The sequence below is a fragment of the Oncorhynchus gorbuscha genome, linkage group LG05 (genome assembly GCF_021184085.1).
Source record: "Oncorhynchus gorbuscha isolate QuinsamMale2020 ecotype Even-year linkage group LG05, OgorEven_v1.0, whole genome shotgun sequence".
Lineage (NCBI taxonomy): Eukaryota > Metazoa > Chordata > Actinopteri > Salmoniformes > Salmonidae > Oncorhynchus > Oncorhynchus gorbuscha.
The window spans coordinates 91,313,612-91,333,820 of record NC_060177.1 but is presented as its reverse complement, the minus strand read 5'-3'; the positions used below and the strand labels follow the sequence as shown (position 1 = coordinate 91,333,820).

Sequence of the window (20,209 nt, the reverse complement as noted above, 5' to 3'; positions counted from 1 at the left end):
TATACATTTGAATATATACCGTATACAATACTCGTATGGTCTGTGTATACATATCTTCATGCTTATTGATATTTACAACCTTTGTGTAGCTTCATGCTACCGTGTACTGTATTTAACCACCCCTCCTCTCAGTGGTGATTTAAGACGTTAATGAGCGAGCTAGGACAAACGTAGTCAATATAACTATTTGTTCAGCACTTTTGAAATGCACAGCAACAGAATTCAGAACATGGGCCATTTTTACAGTATTCTTCCTGTACACCAAGTCAGAACCGTAGGATAAATAAAAAGGGCATATAAGCAAACAATGAAAGCTCTTACAATATTTGATGATGACATTTCTCTAAAACTGGCTATAGGCTACATGTGCACCACCAAGTCAGAACAGTAGGTAAAATTAAGAGGGGGAAAAGGGACATATTATTAGGGTGAGGCACACGGGATACTAACAGCTTACTACACAACATACACTTATTATTACTTTCCTAGCTACAGTGTACATATCTCGCTGGCATATTACATAATTTATGCAGCAGTGTACAAGACATTTATGGACTCACCTTGTTGTGCTGTGCTCACTTGATAAGGAAGGCAGTCCTTCGAGGGAAATTTTTTTGTCACCAAATTCTGACATTCTCTGGATTCATGGTGCTTTCAAGACAACTGGGAACTCTGGGAAAAAAACAAGGTGGGAATCATGATGATGTCAGTGATCTTCAGGTCGTAGAAAGAGGCCTGAGTTCACAACTTACAATTCCGAGTTGGATGACAGTCCGAAACTTATTTTCCCAGTCGGAGAACGTTGTCTTGAACTCACGGAAGTCAGATTTCCCACTTCCGAGTCAACAGTTGTTTTGTGCAGAAAGCATGCTGCATTGACAGCATGGCAATGTTGAATGTGTATAATTTTAAGCTTGGGAAAATAAACCCTTAAACCCAGAATTGGGACCGCAACACCCACTCCACTGAATAGCAGTCTAGTGATTGCTTTGCAATGCTTGCAGTTAGCCACGGATTCCTTCCAAACCACTCATTGTTTATTTTGCGATTTCCAACTTGTTGTGTAACGTTTATGTCCAATGGTCGATGAGCATGATACATTTTATCTATACTTTATCTCAATACGACAAAGATTAAAAAGGATTTGACAGTAGATTGTTGACTTGATTCATGATGATGACTGCTAGCTTGCTAGCTAAGATTTAGAAAGTACGATGTTGACATGATCAGTCTAATCAAAGCTACAGTAGATATAAGGTCATTTGACCTAATTTTATCAGTAGCCAATGACCTTGAGACTTATTGGATGGGCATTTCTAATGTAACTGTATGGCACCCAAGGGGCTTGAATTTTCGAGCTCTACCCTTAGATTTGGCGTTGACATAATGTCCCCATGAGTGACAGACCCCTGAACCAATCACGGCACAACTAGAGAACATTACCAACTGCTACACCCCACCACCACGTAAAGCAAAAAAGAGACCAAGTTTGTATACAGCTTCCTTAACTCTATGATTTTCTATTTATTTTTTACAATGTTTGCAAACTTATATGTGACACGTATTAATGCCAAAATAACATGAAAAACAGGCAACCCCTCAAAATAGGTGGGGGGGATCTACCCCACCTGCCCTGAATGATGGGTTGACTTTGCTCCGTCTTCATCTGAAATGAAAAAAAAAAAAAAAAACATGACTAAGAATTAGCCTTGTCAGTCAACTTTTATCACTGTCTGATAATAAGTCACCTTGTCCGAGAGAGATTTACACTGTTATTACACCTATATGAAACATCCCTTATTTTAAATCTTAAATCCCCTGTAGGGAAAATTTCCTTGTCTGACCGCTAGGTGTTATGGGTATTATGACTCATCCTGTGGTACTCTATAGGTGCACGTTTTTAAGGACACACCTCCAATATGTCCACCCCTCCCTAAGGACACACCTCCAATATGTCCACCCCTCCCTAAGGACACACCTCCAATATGTCCACCCCTCCCTAAGGACACACCTCTAATATGTCCACCCCTCCCTAAGGACACACCTCCAATATATCCACCCCTCCCTAAGGTCACACCTCCAATATTTCCACCCCTCCTTAAGGACACACCTCCAATATGTCCACCCCTCCCTAAGGACACACCTCCAATATGTCCACCCCTCCCTAAGGACACACCTCCAATATGTCCACCCCTCCCTAAGGACACATCTCCAATATGGCCACCCCTCCCTAAGGACACACCTCCAATATATCCACCCCTCCCTAAGGTCACACCTCCAATATTTCCACCCCTCCTTAAGGACACACCTCCAATATGTCCACCCCTCCCTAAGGACACACCTCCAATATGTCCACCCCTCCCTAAGGACACACCTCCAATATGTCCACCCCTCCTTAAGGACACACCTCCAATATGTCCACCCCTCCCTAAGGACACACCTCCAATATGTCCACCCCTCCCTAAGGACACACCTCCAATATGTCCACCCCTCCCTAAGGACACACCACCTCTAATATGTCCACCCCTCCCTAAGGACACAACTCCAATATGTCCACCCCTCCCTCCCTAAGGACACACCTCTAATATGTCCACCCCTCCCTAAGGACACACCTCCAATATGTCCACCCCTCCCTAAGGACACACCTCCAATATGTCCACCCCTCCCTAAGGACACACCTCCAATATGTCCACCCCTCCCTAAGGACACACCTCTAATATGTCCACCCCTCCCTAAGGACACACCTCCAATATGTCCACCCCTCCCCTAAGGACACACCTCCAATATGTCCACCCCTCCCTAAGGACACACCTCCAATATGTCCACCCCTCCCTAAGGACACACCTCCAATATTTCCACCCCTCCTTTAGGACACACCTCCAATATGTCCACCCCTCCCTAAGGACACACCTCCAATATGTCCACCCCTCCCTAAGGACACACCTCCAATATGTCCACCCCTCCTTAAGGACACACCTCCAATATGTCCACCCCTTCCTAAGGACACACCTCCAATATGTCCACCCCTCCCTAAGGACACACCTCCAATATGTCCACCCCTCCCTAAGGACACACCTCCAATATGTCCACCCCTCCCTAAGGACACACCTCCAATATGTCCACCCCTCCTTAAGGACACACCTCCAATATGTCCACCCCTCCCCCTCCCTAAGGACACACCTCCAATATGTCCACCCCTCCTTAAGGACACACCTCCAATATGTCCACCCCTCCCTAAGGACACACCTCCAATATGTCCACCCCTCCCTAAGGACACACCTCCAATATGTCCACCCCTCCCTAAGGACACACCTCCAATATGTCCACCCCTCCCTAAGGACACACCTCCAATATGTCCACCCCTCCCTAAGGACACACCTCCAATATGTCCACCCCTCCCTAAGGACACACCTCCAATATGTCCACCCCTCCACCCCTCCTTAAGGACACACCTCCAATATGTCCACCCCTCCTTAAGGACACACCTCCAATATGTCCACCCCTCCTGTCCAAGGACACACCTCCAATATGTCCACCCCTCCCTAAGGACACACCTCCAATATGTCCACCCCTCCCTAAGGACACACCTCCAATATGTCCACCCCTCCTTAAGGACACACCTCCAATATGTCCACCCCTCCTTAAGGACACACCTCCAATATGTCCACCCCTCCCTAAGGACACACCTCCAATATGTCCACCCCTCCCTAAGGACACACCTCCAATATGTCCACCCCTCCTTAAGGACACACCTCCAATATGTCCACCCCTCCTTAAGGACACACCTCCAATATGTCCACCCCTCCTTAAGGACACACCTCCAATATGTCCACCCCTCCCTAAGGACACACCTCCAATATGTCCACCCCTCCCTAAGGACACACCTCCAATATGTCCACCCCTCCCTAAGGACACACCTCCAATATGTCACACCCCTCCCTAAGGACACACCTCCAATATGTCCACCCCTCCCTAAGGACACACCTCCAATATGTCCACCCCTCCTTAAGGACACACCTCCAATATGTCCACCCTCCACCTCCTCCCTAAGGACACACCTCCAATATGTCCACCCCCCTCCCTAAGGACACACCTCCAATATGTCCACCCCTCCTTAAGGACACACCTCCAATATGTCCACCCCTCCCTAAGGACACACCTCCAATATGTCCACCCCTCCCTAAGGACACACCTCCAATATGTCCACCCTTCCTTAAGGACACACCTCCAATATGTCCACCCCTCCCTAAGGACACACCTCCAATATGTCCACCCCTCCCTAAGGACACACCTCCAATATGTCCACCCCTCCCTAAGGACACACCTCCAATATGTCCACAATATGTCCCCTCCCTAAGGACACACCTCCAATATGTCCACCCCTCCCTAAGGACACACCTCCAATATGTCCACCCCTCCCTAAGGACACACCTCCAATATGTCCACCCCTCCCTAAGGACACACCTCCAATATGTCCACCCCTCCCTAAGGACACACCTCCAATATGTCCACCCCTCCCTAAGGACACACCTCCAATATGTCCACCCTCCCTAAGGACACACCTCCAATATGTCCACCCCTCCCTAAGGACACACCTCCAATATGTCCACCCCTCCCTAAGGACACACCTCCAATATGTCCACCCCTCCCTAAGGACACACCTCCAATATGTCCACCCCTCCCTAAGGACACACCTCCAATATGTCCACCCCTCCCTAAGGACACACCTCCAATATGTCCACCCCTCCCTAAGGACACACCTCCAATATGTCCACCTCCCCTCCCTAAGGACACACCTCCAATATGTCCACCCCTCCTTTAGGACACACCTCCAATATTTCCACCCCTCCCTAAGGACACACATTCAATATGTCCACCCCTCCCTAAGGACACACCTCCAATATGTCCACCCCTCCCTAAGGACACACCTCCAATATGTCCACCCCTCCCTAAGGACACACCTCCAATATGTCCACCCCTCCCTAAGGACACACCTCCAATATGTCCACCCCTCCCTAAGGACACACCTCCAATATGTCCACACACCTCCAATATGTCCACTCCCTAAGGACACACCTCCAATATGTCCACCCCTAAGGACACACCTCCAATATGTCCACCCCTCCCTAAGGACACACCTCCAATATGTCCACCCCTCCCTAAGGACACACCTCCAATATGTCCACCCCTCCCTAAGGACACACCTCCAATATGTCCACCCCTCCCTAAGGACACACCTCCAATATGTCCACCCCCTCCTTTAGGACACACCTCCAATATGTCCACCTCCCCCTCCCTAAGGACACACCTCCAATATGTCCACCCCTCCTAAGGACACACCTCCAATATGTCCACCCCTCCTTAAGGACACACCTCCAATATGTCCACCCCTCCCTAAGGACACACCTCCAATATGTCCACCCCTCCCTAAGGACACACCTCCAATATGTCCACCCCTCCCTAAGGACACACCTCCAATATGTCCACCCCTCCCTAAGGACACACCTCCAATATGTCCACTCCCCTCCTTAAGGACACACCTCCAATATGTCCACCCCTCCCTAAGGACACACCTCCAATATGTCCACCCCTCCCTAAGGACACACCTCCAATATGTCCACCCCTCCCTAAGGACACACCTCCAATATGTCCACCTCCAATATGTCCACCCCTCCTCCCTAAGGACACACCTCCAATATGTCCACCCCTCCCTAAGGACACACCTCCAATATGTCCACCCCTCCCTAAGGACACACCTCCAATATGTCCACCCCTCCTTAAGGACACACCTCCAATATGTCCACCCCTCCTTAAGGACACACCTCCAATATGTCCACCCCTCCCTAAGGACACACCTCCAATATGTCCACCCCTCCCTAAGGACACACCTCCAATATGTCCACCCCTCCCTAAGGACACACCTCCAATATGTCCACCCCTCCCTAAGGACACACCTCCAATATGTCCACCCCTCCCTAAGGACACACCTCCAATATGTCCACCCCTCCCTAAGGACACACCTCCAATATGTCCACCCCTCCCTAAGGACACACCTCCAATATGTCCACCCCTCCCTAAGGACACACCTCCAATATGTCCACCCCTCCCTAAGGACACACCTCCAATATGTCCACCTCCTCCCTAAGGACACACCTCCAATATGTCCACCCCTCCTTAAGGACACACCTCCAATATGTCCACCCCCCTCCCTAAGGACACACCTCCAATATGTCCACCCCTCCCTAAGGACACACCTCCAATATGTCCACCCCTCCCTAAGGACACACCTCCAATATGTCCACCCCTCCCTAAGGACACACCTCCAATATGTCCACCCCTCCCTAAGGACACACCTCCAATATGTCCACCCCTCCTTAAGGACACACCTCCAATATGTCCACCCCTCCCTAAGGACACACCTCCAATATGTCCACCCCTCCCACCTCAGCTGAAGCTGATGTTTGATAGGTAAATGACCAAACCTGGTTAGGAAAATGCCAGTGCGCCAGTTTTAACATGACGAAATGGCAAACGAACGTGGATCTGACACCTGCGCCTCCTTATCACCACCCGAAAATAGAGCCCAGAGACACAGTTGCTTACGGGGTGACAGGTAACCTAGTGGTTAGGGCGTTGGGCCTGTAACCGAAACGGTTGCTACATCAAATCCCTGATCTGACAAGGTAAAAATCTGGCATTCTACCCCTGAACCATTCAGTTAACCCACTGTTCCTAGGCCATCATTGTAAATAAGAATTTGTTCTTAACTGACTTCCCTAGTTAAATAAAAGTTACATTTTATAATTAAAAAAATGTCGGATGTGATGATGGTGGTAGTGTTGGTGAGGTGAGTGTCTCCATGGTGACTGGGTATATACATTGATGGCATTGGGTCAGCCTGTTACCCTTGATGATGTCTTGGACAAGTAAATAAATGACTGTGTTGTTGGTATTTCCAGCGTCAACAGCTTCCAGGTATGTGTTGTTGTCAGTGTACATTTAACACCACACTGTCTCTTAAGGCAATAGACATGAACGTTTACTAATAGCACCACCTAGAGGAACTCAGGGAGAATATAGTGCAGTACAGAGATTGTTTAATAGTAACATGTAAAGTCAGTTGTACAAGTGAAATGTGTCTTCTGCATTCAACCCAAATCAGAGACGTGCAGGGGGCTGCCTTAATCGACAGGGAATCGATCCGGCAACCTTCTGGATACAAGTCCAATGCTCTAACCACTAGGTACAGGGTCGCTGGTGTGATTGCAGGGTACAGTGAAAATATTAGGCTCAGAGCTTCAACATGCAGGACTAAATCAAATTAAATAAGATGTTTTTTTTTTAAATAACAAAAAAATAATAAACTCAGCAAAAAAAGAAACGTCCCTTTTCAGGACCTTGTCTTTCAACGATAATTTGTAAAAATCCAAATAACTTCACAGATCTTCATTGTAAAGGATTTAAACACTGTTTCCCATGATTGTTCAATGAACCATAAAAAATTAATGAACATGCACCTGTGGAACGGTCGTTAAGACACTAACAGCTTACGGACGGTAGGCAATTAAGGTCACAGTTATGAAAACCTAGGACACTAAAGAGTCCTTTCTACTGACTCTGAAAAACACCAAAAGAAAGATGCCCAGGGTCCCTGCTCATCTGCGTGAACGTGCCTTAGGCATGCTGCAAGGAGGCATGAGGACTGCAGATGTGGCCAGGGCAATAAATTGCAATGTCTGTACTGTGAGAAGCCTAAGACAGCGCTACAGGGAGACAGGACGGACAGCTGATCATCCTTGCAGTGGCAGAACACGTGTAACAACACCTGCACAAGATTGGTACATCCGAACATAACACCTGCGGGACAGGTACAGGATGCCAACAACAACTGCCCAAGTTACACCAGGAACGCACAATCCCTCTCAGTGCTCAGACGGTCCACAATAGGCTGAGAAAGGATGGACTGAGGGCTTGTAGGCGTGTTGTAAGGCAGGTCTTCACCAGACATCACCGGCAACAACGTTGTCTATGGGCACAAACCCACCATCGCTGGACCAGACAGGACTGGCAAAAAGTGCTCTTCACTGACGAGTTACGGTTTTGTCTCACCAGAGGTGATGGTCGGATTCACAATTATCATTGAAGGAATGAGCGTTACACCGAGGTCTGTACTCTGGAGCGGGATTGATTTGGAGGTGGAGGGTCCATCATGGTCAGGGGCAGTGTGTCATAGCATCATTGGACTGAGCTTGTAGTCAATTCCGGCAATCTCGATGCTGTGCGTTAACAGGGAAGACATCCTCCTCCCTCATGCGGTACCCTTCCTGCAGGCTCATCAAGACAGAACCCTCCAACATGACAATGCCACCAGCCATACTGCTCACGCTGTGCGTGATTTCCTGCAAGACAGGAATGTCAGTGCTCTGCCATGGCTAGCGAAAAGCCTGGATCTCAATCCCATTGAGCACATCTGGGACCTGTTGGATTGGAGGGTGAGGGCTATGGCCATTCCCCCCCAGAAATGTCTGGGAACTTGCAGGTGCCTTTGTGGAAGACTGGGGTAACATCTCACAGCAAGAACTTACAAATCTGGTGCATTCCATGAAGAGGAGATGCACTGCAGTACTCAATGCAGCTGGTGGCCACACCAGATACTGACTGTTACTTTATACAGGTGGTACCGGTACCGAATCAATGTGGAGGCTATATACAGGGGGTACCGGTACCAAATCAATGTGGTGGCTATATACAGGGGGTACCGGTACCGAATCAATGTGGAGGCTATATACAGGGGGTACCGGTACCGAATCAATGTGGTGGCTATATACAGGGGGTACCGGTACCGAATCAATGTGGAGGCTATATACAGGCGGTACCGGTACCGAATCAATGTGGAGGCTATATACAGGGGGTACCGGTACCGAATCAATGTGGAGGCTATATACAGGGGGTACCGGTACCGAATCAATGTGGAGGCTATATACAGGGGGTACCGGTACCGAATCAATGTGGAGGCTATATACAGGGGGTACCGGTACCGAATCAATGTGGAGGCTATATACAGGGGGTACCGGTACCGAATCAATGTGGAGGCTATATACAGGGGGTACCGGTACCGAATCAATGTGGAGGCTATATACAGGGGGTACCGGTACCGAATCAATGTGGAGGCTATATACAGGGGGTACCGGTACCGAATCAATGTGGAGGCTATCTACAGGGGGTACCGGTACCGAATCAATGTAGAGGCTATATAATATAATATAATAATAATAATAATATATGCCATTTAGCAGACGCTTTTATCCAAAGCGACTTACAGTCATGTGTGCATACATTCTACGTATGGGTGGTCCCGGGGATCGAACCCACTACCCTGGCGTTACAAGCGCCATGCTCTACCAACTGAGCTACAGAAGGACCACGGGGGTACCGGGGTATACAGGGGGTACCGGTACCGAATCAATGTGGAGGCTATATACAGGGGGTACCGGTACCGAATCAATGTGGAGGCTATATACAGGGGGTACCGGTACCGAATCAATGTGGAGGCTATATACAGGGGGTACCGGTACCGAATCAATGTGGAGGCTATATACAGGGGGTACCGGTACCGAATCAATGTGGAGGCTATATACAGGGGGTACCGGTACCGAATCAATGTGGAGGCTATATACGGGGGGTACCGGTACCAAATCAATGTGGTGGCTATATACAGGGGGTAACGGTACCGAATCAATGTGCGGTGTTACAGGTTAGTTGAGGTAATTTGTACATGTAGGTAGGGGTAAAGTGACTATGCATAGATAGTAAACAGCGAGTAGCAGCAGTGTATAAAGAAAGTAGTGGGTATCAATACAGATAGTCCAGGTGGCCATATGATTAATTGTTCAGCAGTCTTATGGATTGGGGGTAGAAGCTGTTAACAAGCCTTTTTGACCAGGACTTGGTGCTCCAGTACCACTTGCTATGATGTAAGAGAGAGAACAGTCTTTGACTTGGGTGACTTTCTTTGACAATTTTTTGGGGCCTTCAGTACAGGACTAAGATCGAATCGTACTCTCTAAAGCTCTAAAGCTCGTCGGATGTGGCAGCTTGCAAACCATTACAGACTACAAAGAGAGCACAGCCGAGAGCTGCCCAGTGACACGAGCCCACCGGACGAGCTAAACTACTTATATGCTTGCTTCGAGGCAAATAACACTGAAACATGCATGAGAGCACCAGCTGTTCCGAAAGACTGCGAGATCACACTCTCCGCTTCCAATGTAAGACATAACAGGTCAACATTCACAGGGCCGTAGGGCCAGATGAATTATCAGGCCAGGTACTGTGCGCATGCACTGACCAACTGGCCAACAACAGCTCCCTGTCCAAGTCTGTAATGCCACCATGTTTTAAGCAGACCACCATAGTCCCCGTGCACAAGAACACTGAGGTAACCTGCCTAAATGACTACCGACCCTTAGCACTCACGTCTGTAGCCATGAAGTGCTTTGAAAGGCTGGTCATGGCTCACATCAACACCATCATCCCAGAAACCCTAGAACCACTCCAATTTGCATACTGCCCCAACAGATCCACAGATGATGCATGATGCATGATGCATCTCCATTGCTCTCCCTTTCCCACCTGGACAAAAGGAACACCTATGTGAGAATGCTATTCATTGACTACAGCTCAGCATTCAACACCATAGTGCCCTCAAAGCTCATCAATAAATCAAGGATCCTGGGTCTGATCACCAACAACGATGAGACAGCCTATAGGGAGAAGGTCAGAGACCTGACAGTGTGGTGCCAGGACAACAACCTCTCCCTCAGCGTGATCAAGACAAAGGAGATGTTTGTGGACTACAGGAAAAAGAGGGCCGAGCATGCCCCTATTCTCATCGACGGGGCTGCAGTGGAGCAGGTTGAGAGCTTCAAGTTCCTTGGTGTCCACATAACCAACAAACTAACATGATCCCAAGCACACCAAGACAGTCGTGAAGAGGGCATGACAAAACCTATTCCCCCTCAGGAGACTGAAAATATTTGGCATGGGTCATCAGATCCTCAAAAGGTTCTACAGCTGCACCATCGAGAGCATCCTGACCAGTTGCATCACCGCCTGGTATGGCAACTGCTCGGCATTCAACCTCAAGGACCTACAAAGGGTAGTGCGAATGGCCCAGTACATCACTGGGGCCAAGCTTCCTGCCATCCAGGACCTCTATAACAAGCAGTGTCAGAGGAAGGCCCTAAAAATGTTCAAAGACTCCAGCCACCTTAGTCATAGACTGTTCTCTCTGCTACATCACAGCAAGTGGTACCGGAGTCTAGGTCCAAGAGGCTTCTAAACAGCTTCTACCCCAAATCCATAAGACTCCTGAACATCTAGTCAAATGGCTTCCCGGACTATTTGCAGTGCCCACCCCCCCTTCACACCCCCTCTCACCACCTCATTACACCATTGCTACTCTCTGTTGTCATCTATACATAGTCACTTTAATAACTCTACCTACATGTACAGACGACCTCAGATAACCGGTGCCCCCTCACATTAAACTCTGTATCAGTACCCCTCACTGTATATAGTGTCGCTACTGTTATTTTACTGCTGCTCTTTAATTACTTGTTAGTTTTATCTCTTATTCTTATTTTTTAAACTGCATTGTTGGTTAGGGGCTCGTAGGTAGCATTTCACTGTATGGTCGACACCTGTTATATTTGGCTCATGTGACTAATAACATTTGATTTGATTTGACATGTGCTCATACATTAGAATCCATCCACGTAGTTTCTGAGAAACGGGATGGTTTTAGTTTCATCTCTAATCTCATCGCAATGACAATCATGGTTTCTCAGGGACGCTGTGGTTTCACCTTTATGGGGGTCTGTGGTGAATCTGCCAACAAAGCATTTCATCATGTCAGCAATTTCTCTGAACTAGCTGACACTAACACTAACCCTGCAACCAAGCTTGAGACACACTTCTTCAGGCCGTGGTTGTAAATAAGAACTTGTTTTCCAGTGACCTACCTGGTAAATTAAAAGGTCAAAATGAAAAAAGGAATAAACGCTGGAGATATTTAAACCACCCTTGTACGACACAGAAACATCTTTTTTTATGGATGTGCTGTGTGCTTTTCACATTTCATCAGAGAAGCTGGAAGTTGATGGATAAGCTGATTGATAGCTGACGATGTTTAGGGAATAAAGATAACTTGTCTCGGTAAAACAGCAGCATTTGTGTTAAAGCCTTCTGGTAAACAGGAAGTTCAACAGGAAGCTACAACCGGCACTCTATTCCCTGTGTGCATTACTTGACCAGGGTTCATATGGATTGGGTGTCATTTGGGACACCCCACTGCTAGCAGCTTTTTTTTTGGCACAGCCAGCCAGTTTTTTTTTTACCTGGATAATACTCGCCAGTCCAGCTTCCCTGCCCCATCCACCGCTGCCCCCTGGACACTGATCACTTGGCTACATACTTGATGCATGCTGGACCTTCCATTAATCTGTCGGCCCCAGCCACACTCAGGCTCTGTGTGTAGTTAATCCGACCCCCCCTGCCTAGTCAACGCCATTTTACCTGCTGTTGTTGTGCTAGCTGATTAGCTGTTGTTGTCTCACCTACTGTTTAGCTAGCTCTCCCAATTCAACACCTGTGATTACTGTATGCCTCGCTGTGTGTCTCTCTCAAATGTCAATATGCCTTGTATACTGTTGTTCAGGTTAGTTATCATTGTTTTAGTTTACAATGGAGCCCCTAGTTCCACTCCTCATACCCCTGATACCTCCTTTGTCCCACCTCCCACACATGCGGTGACCTCACCCATTACAACCAGCATGTCCAGTGATACAACCTCTCTCATCATCACCCAGTGCCTGGGCTTACCTCCGCTGTACCCGCACCCCACCATACCCCTGTCTGCGCATTATGCCCTGAATATATTCTACCATGGCCAGAAATCTGCTCCTTTTATTCTCTGTCCCCAACACTCTAGGCGACCAGTTTTGATAGCCTTTAGCCGCACCGTCATTCTACTCCTCCTCTGTTCCGCGGGTGATATGGAGGTAAACCCAGGCCCTGCATGTCCCCAGGCACCCTCATTTTTTTTACTTCTGTGATCGAAAAAGCCTTGGTTTCATGCATGTCAACATCAGAAGCCTCCTCCCTAAGTTTGTTTTACTCAATGCTTTAGCTCACTCTGCTAACCCTGATGTCCTTGCCGTGTCTGAATCCTGGCTCAGGAAGGCCACCAAAAATTCTGAGATTTCCATACCCAACTATAACATTTTCCGTCAAGATAGAACTGCCAAAGGGGGAGGAGTTGCAGTCTACTGCAGAGATAGCCTGCAAAGTAATGTCATACTTTCCAGGTCCATACCCAAACAGTTCGAACTACTAAATTTGAAAATGACTCTCTCCAGAAATAAGTCTCTCACTGTTGCCGCCTGCTACCGACCCCCCTCAGCTCCCAGCTGTGCCCTGGACACCATTTGTGAATTGATCGCCCCCCATCTAGCTTCAGAATTTGTTCTGTTAGGTTCTGTTAGGTGACCTAAACTGGGATATGCTTAACACCCCAGCAGTCCTACAATCTAAGCTAGATTTCCCTCTAGTGGTGTGGGGGCTGTGCTTTGGCAAAGTGGGTGGGGTTATATCCTTCCTGTTTGGCCCTGTCCGGGGGTGTCCTCGGATGGGGCCACAGTGTCTCCTGACCCCTCCTGTCTCAGCCTCCAGTATTTATGCTGCAGTAGTTTATGTGTCGGGGGCTAGGGTCAGTTTGTTTATCTGGAGTACTTCTCCTGTCCTATTCAGGTGTCCTGTGTGAATCTAAGTGTGCGTTCTCTAATTCTCTCCTTCTCTCTTTCTTTCTCTCTCTCGGAGGACCTGAGCCCTAGGACCATGCCCCAGGACTACCTGACATGATGACTCCTTGCGGTCCCCAGTCCACCTGGCCATGCTGCTGCTCCAGTTTCAACTGGCCTGGGCCCTAGGACCATGTCCCAGGACTACCTGACATGAGGACTCCTTGCTGTCCCCAGTCCACCTGGCCATGCTCCTGCTCCAGTTTCAACTGACCTGAGCCCTAGGACCGTGCCCCAGGACTACCTGACATGATGGCTCCTTGCTGTCCCCAGTCCACCTGACTGTGCTGCTGCTCCAGTTTCAACTGTTCTGCCTTATTATTATTTGACCATGCTGGTCATTTATGAACATTTGAACATCTTGGTCATGTTCTGTTATAATCTCTACCCGGCACAGCCAGAAGAGGACTGGCCACCCCACATAGCCCGGTTCCTCTCTAGGTTTCTTCCTAGGTTTTGGCCTTTCTAGGGAGTTTTTCCTAGCTACCGTGCTTTTACACCTGCATTGTTTGCTGTTTGGGGTTTTAGGCTGGGTTTCTGTACAGCACTTTGAGATATCAGCTGACGTACGAAGGGCTATATAAATAAATTTGATTTGATTTGATTTGATTTGATTTGTTCTCAACTAGCCAACCTGGTTAAATAAAGGTGAAATAAAAAATAAAAAATAAATTAGCGTGGGATACTTCTGAAGAAAACCAATGGCCTTTGCAGATGCAGATAGAGTCAGAAGTAAAGCCTGACTGTGGTCTGTGGGTTAGTTTACTGACAGCCTGTGAGCTACAGGGGAGGGGATGTCAATACAGGCAGGCAGTTATGCTGACTCAGTGTTTCAGGGTAGTTAGTGAGTTAGTGAACCACTGTGTGAGAGGGAACTAGCGAGATGGGGGCTGGGGGGTGGGGGGGGGGGGTCTTCAGTTTCACAACCGCTGATAGGCTTGGTGTTCCACTGAGTGCCTCACACCTCAATCTGCCCAGTGTTATGGGAATTGGTCATGATCACACAGTGCATGTATACTGGATCCTGGACTACTGTCACTGTGGGGACGACGCCATCGATGCACTTATTGACGATGCCAATGACTGATGTGGTCTACTTCTCAATGCCATCGGAGGAATCCCAGAACATGTTCCAGTCTGTGTTATCAAAGCAGTCCTGTAGTTTAGCATCTGCTTCATCTGATCACTTTTTTATAGACCTGGTCACTGGTGTTTCCTGCTTTCATTTTTAGCTTGTCAGCAGGAATCAGGAGGATGGAATTATGGTCAGATTTGCGAAATGGAAGGCGGGGGAGAGCTTTGTATGCATCTGTGTGTGGAGTAGAGGTAGTCCATACACATTTAACATTTAACATGCTGATAGAAAATTGGTTAAACGGATTTAAGTTTCACCTGCATTAAAGTCCCCGGCTACTAGGAGCACCGCCTCTGGGTGAGCGTTTTCTGATTCAATATTGTCTTAGTGCCAGCCTCTGACTGTGGGGGTATGTAAACAGCTACAAAGAATACAGATGAAAAATCTCTCGGTAGGTAGTGTGGTCTACAGCCTATCATGAGATACTCTACCTCAGGCGAGCAATAGCTCGAGACTTCTCTAGATATCATGCACCAGCTGGTTTTCAAAAATACAAAGACCGCCACCCCTTGTCTTACCAGACGCAGCTGTGCTATCCTGCCGGTACATCGTATAACCAGGCAGATGTTTGTTGGTAAATACCTGTATGATAAAATATTAAATACATAGACTAGATTAAATACATATTAAATACATAAACTGCCCCCCCCCAATGTTACAGTTGTTATGATGTATATAGTGGTGTATGTAGTGGTGTATATAGTGGTGTATATAGTGGTGTATATAGTGGTGTATATAGTGGTGTATATAGTGGTGTATATAGTGGTGTATATAGTGATGTATATAGTGGTGTATATAGTGGTGTATATAGTGGTGTATATAGTGGTTTATGTAGTGGTGTATATAGTGGTGTATATAGTGGTGTATATAGTGGTGTATATAGTGGTGTATATAGTGATGTATATAGTGATGTATATAGTGATGTATATAGTGGTGTATGTAGTGGTGTATATAGTGGTGTATATAGTGGTGTATATAGTGGTGTATATAGTGGTGTATATAGTGGTGTATATAGTGGTGTATGTAGTGATGTATGTAGTGGTGTATGTAGTGGTGTATGTAGTGGTGTATATAGTGGTGTATGTAGTGGTGTATATAGTGGTGTATATAGTGATGTATATAGTGGTGTATATAGTGATGTATGTAGTGGTGTATGTAGCGGTGTATATAGTGGTGTATATAGTGGTGTATATAGTGGTGTATGTAGTGGTGTATATAGTGATGTATATAGTGCTGTATATAGTGATGTATATAGTGATGTATATAGCAGTGTATATAGTGCTGTATATAGTGATGTATATAGTGATGTATATAGTGATGTATATAGCAGTGTATATAGTGATGTATATAGCGGTGTATATAGTGATGTATATAGTGCTGTATATAGTGTTGTATATAGTGATGTATATAGCAGTGTATATAGTGCTGTATATAGTAATGTACTGTATATAGTGGTGTATATAGCGGTGTATATAGTGGTGTATATAGTAATGTACTGTATATAGTGGTGTATATAGCGGTGTATATAGTAATGTACTGTATATAGTGGTGTATATAGTGGTGTATATAGTGCTGTATATAGTAATGTACTGTATATAGTGGTGTATATAGCGGTGTATATAGTGGTGTATATAGTAATGTACTGTATATAGTGGTGTATATAGCGGTGTATATAGTAATGTACTGTATATAGTGCTGTATATAGCGGTGTATATAGTGCTGTATATAGTAATGTACTGTATATAGTGCTGTATATAGTGGTGTATATAGTGATGTATGTAGTGATGTATATAGTGGTGTATATAGTGGTGTATATAGTGATGTATATAGTGGTGTATATAGTGATGTATATAGCGGTGTATATAGTGGTGTATATAGTGGTGTATATAGTAATGTACTGTATATAGTGGTGTATATAGCGGTGTATATAGTAATGTACTGTATATAGTGCTGTATATAGTGGTGTATATAGTGGTGTATATAGTAATGTACTGTATATAGTGGTGTATATAGCGGTGTATATAGTAATGTACTGTATATAGTGCTGTATATAGTGGTGTATATAGTGGTGTATATAGTGTGTATATAGTGGTGTATATAGTGGTGTATATAGTGGTGTATATAGTAATGTACTGTATATAGTGGTGTATATAGCGGTGTATATAGTGGTGTATATAGCGGTGTATATAGTGGTGTATATAGTAATGTACTGTATATAGTGCTGTATATTGTGATGTATATGGTGATGTATACAGTGATGTATATAGTGGTATATATAGTGATATAACTCCCTACTGAGGAATGCATTCTAGACCTGATTAGACCTGGTCCTAGATCAGTGGAGCTATGTGTGTGTGTGTGTGTGTGTGTGTGTGTGTGTGTGTGTGTGTGTGTGTGTGTGTGTGTGTGTGTGTGTGTGTGTGTGTGTGTGTGTGTGTGTGTGTGTGTGTGTGTGTGTGTGTGTGTGTGTGTGTGTGTGTGTGTGTGTGTGTGTGTGTGCATGCTTGTGTGTTTCCACTTTGAGGTGAACATCAGACCACATCCTCTAGTATAAAGAGAGAGATCAGAGAGCATCACAGCACAGTAGACCCTGAACTACTGAGGTTACATCAGTTAAATAACCATGATCCTCTCCACAGCAGCCAGTTTCTGGCCCTCTGCCATGATCCTTCTATATCTGCACTCAGGTAGGTGTGTGTTTGTGTGTTTATGTTATCTGACAAATATATATATATGATTATTTCTCTAATTAGTTAGTGTTGGTGTTTTGTCCAATGCTCCTAGGTGACTGTGCAGAGATCATTGGTGGAAAGGAGGTGAAGCCTCACTCCTTACCCTACATGGCTCTACTGGAGGACAACAAAGGAAACAAAATGTGTGGAGGAATCCTGATCCACCAGCAATGGGTTCTGACTGCGGCCCACTGTACTGAGTAGGTCCAATATCTGTCACACCCCGAGGGCTCTCTATGGTGTTTTAGGTCAGGGCGTGACTAGGGGGGTTTCTAGGTATTACATTTCTATGTTGGTGTGTGTGTGTATGGTTCCCAATTGGAGGCAGCTGTTAGTCGTTACCTCTAATTGGGGATCATACTTAGTTTGTCCTTTTTCCCAGCTGCAATGTGGGATATTGTTTCGTATGAGTGCCTACGTGTGTGATGTAGATCACGATCGTTATATCGTCGTCGGTTTTGGAAGTGTCACTATCTTTAAAATGTGGAGCTCTACTCACGCTGCGCCTTGGTCCAATTATTCACACGACGGTCGTGACAATATCAGTGTTGTTGTCCTTGTACAGATGCTGTCACTGTAATGGTTTGCTTAGCAACTCTGTCTCAAATGTTAGATTTTTTTACATTGTGCTTCTGAGATTGTGTCATTGTAGTTGTTGGGCTGCTTCCTTCAGCTGATCTAACCAGAAGGTTGTGTTTCTGTCTGAAGCATCAACAAGGTGTTTCTAGGGGTCCACTCCATCAAACAGGAGGAGAAAGAGACTAGACAGGTCCGTAAGGTGAAAGGTCGCGTCCCTCATCCCTGTTATGACCCTGAATTCAAAGTCAACGACATCATGCTGCTGAAGGTCAGTCACTACCGTGGTGTCAGCCATTATTCAAAATCTAGAGACGGTTGAAGGAGAATTGACACGACCCTCTTCTTCTTCTATCCAGTTGGATAAGAAAGTAAAGCAGACTAAGGCGGTGAGACCTCTAGCGTTACCTGTCCCTGTGCCAGACGTCCAAGCAGGGACCCCCTGCTCAGTGTCTGGATGGGGAGCCACCGAGAACAATGCTAAAACCATGTCTGACGTCCTGAAATCTACCAACGTCACCGTGATCGACAGGAGAAAATGTAACTCTGCAGACTACTACAACATGACCCCAATCATCACCTACAGCATGCTGTGTGCCGGCTCTGTGGACAAGACCAGGGTGGACTCATGTCAGGTGTGTGTGTGTGTGTGTGTGTCAGAGGAGGCTGGTGGGAGGAGCTGCAGGAGGACGGACTCATTGTAATTACTGGAATGGAATTACTGGAAAGGTGTCAGACATGGAAACCACATGTTTGACTCCATTCCATCGATGCCGTTCCAGACATTACAATGAGCCCATCCTCCTAAAACTCCTACCAGCCTCCTGTGTGTGTGTGTGCACTCGCTGATAAAGTTGTAATATATTTTGCAGGGAGCCAATGATCAACCATTGATACATGCGTTAAACTGTATATATTGTTTGTAAATGACAAAGTAATCATGTATGAATTGATGTGCTGTGTGTTTCAGGGAGACTCTGGTGGCCCGTTGGTGTGTGGAGGTGAACTAAGGGGAGTCGTGTCGTTCGGTACAAAATGTGGCATCAAGACCAAACCTGGGGTGTACACACTCATATCGAAAATGTACCTTGACTGGATCAACAAAACCATGAGGAAGTCACTGATTGACTGATTGATACCTGATTTCTCAATCATTTGTGAAACTATTTAATATTTACTGAATTTGAATTACAGCTCACGTGCTGGAAGCTGTGATGTATGTTTGAACTCTTGCTAAGCTTTGTGTGAAGATGTGCAGTGATGTAATGAGAACCTAGGCATGTGATGTAGGTACAAAATGGGAAAATGTGTGTAACCGATGTGAACTCGCTCTGAGACCTTGAAGCTGCTGTTGCTCTGCGAGGCTCTTTTGTGGAGCGATAGGTAACGATACTTCGAGGGTGGCTGTCGGCGACTACTATGTATTCAACCTGACATGTCACGTCTTGTTCTAGTTGGAAATAAATCACGGGCGATAGTTCAAGTCTGGAAGTGTCGTCTTTTTTGAACATGAAAGTCACACTGTGAGAAACGTCTTTCATCTGAAAAACCACTTCCTGTCGCCGTCTCAACCTTAGTTACAGAAACATACACATCCTCAGGGCCCAACGTAGCCATCAGGAAACATCCTCAGGGCCCAACGTAGCCATCGAAAGAAACTGTTATAGAACCGCCACCGACATACATGAGGTCCAATCCAATGATGTGTATAAACCCTGGAGGGTTATCATCTAGTAAGCAATACTATACACATTGAAAATAAAAATACATTTAAACTGTAGAAATCATTAGGAGAATATCCCAGCTAATCACAGCACTGTCAGTTAAGTAAATTCTGTGAAACAATCATTCCACCAGAACTGCAGATATATTATGGACATTTTCAGAAATTACAACGCAAGCATAAT

At 46.2% G+C, this 20,209-nt stretch overlaps 1 protein-coding gene across 2 annotated transcripts; it reads left to right on the top strand.

The window, feature by feature from the left end:
- The first annotated feature begins 17,545 nt into the window (after positions 1–17,545).
- LOC124035321 (granzyme A-like) lies at positions 17,546–19,785 on the top strand. 2 transcript variants are annotated; one of them, XM_046348790.1, is made up of 5 exons: positions 17,546–17,681; positions 17,779–17,926; positions 18,435–18,573; positions 18,662–18,937; positions 19,273–19,785. In XM_046348790.1, exons 1-5 carry the CDS (start codon positions 17,618–17,620, stop codon positions 19,432–19,434), a joined length of 789 nt encoding a protein of 262 aa, XP_046204746.1. In that variant the 5' UTR covers positions 17,546–17,617; the 3' UTR covers positions 19,435–19,785. The 2 variants fall into 2 exon arrangements, with proteins under 2 accessions (XP_046204746.1, XP_046204745.1); XM_046348789.1 differs by lacking the exons at positions 17,546–17,681; positions 17,779–17,926 and adding an exon at positions 18,046–18,302.
- Positions 19,786–20,209: the final 424 nt, after the last annotated feature.

Coding starts and splice junctions, on each gene's coding strand:
- LOC124035321 (XM_046348790.1), top strand. CDS start 17,618: ATGATCCTCTCCACAGCAGCCAGTTTCTGGCCCTCTGCCATGATCCTT. Junction 17,682..17,778: donor CCTTCTATATCTGCACTCAG/GTAGGTGTGTGT, acceptor CAATGCTCCTAG/GTGACTGTGCAGAGATCATT. Junction 18,938..19,272: donor CCAGGGTGGACTCATGTCAG/GTGTGTGTGTGT, acceptor TGTGTGTTTCAG/GGAGACTCTGGTGGCCCGTT.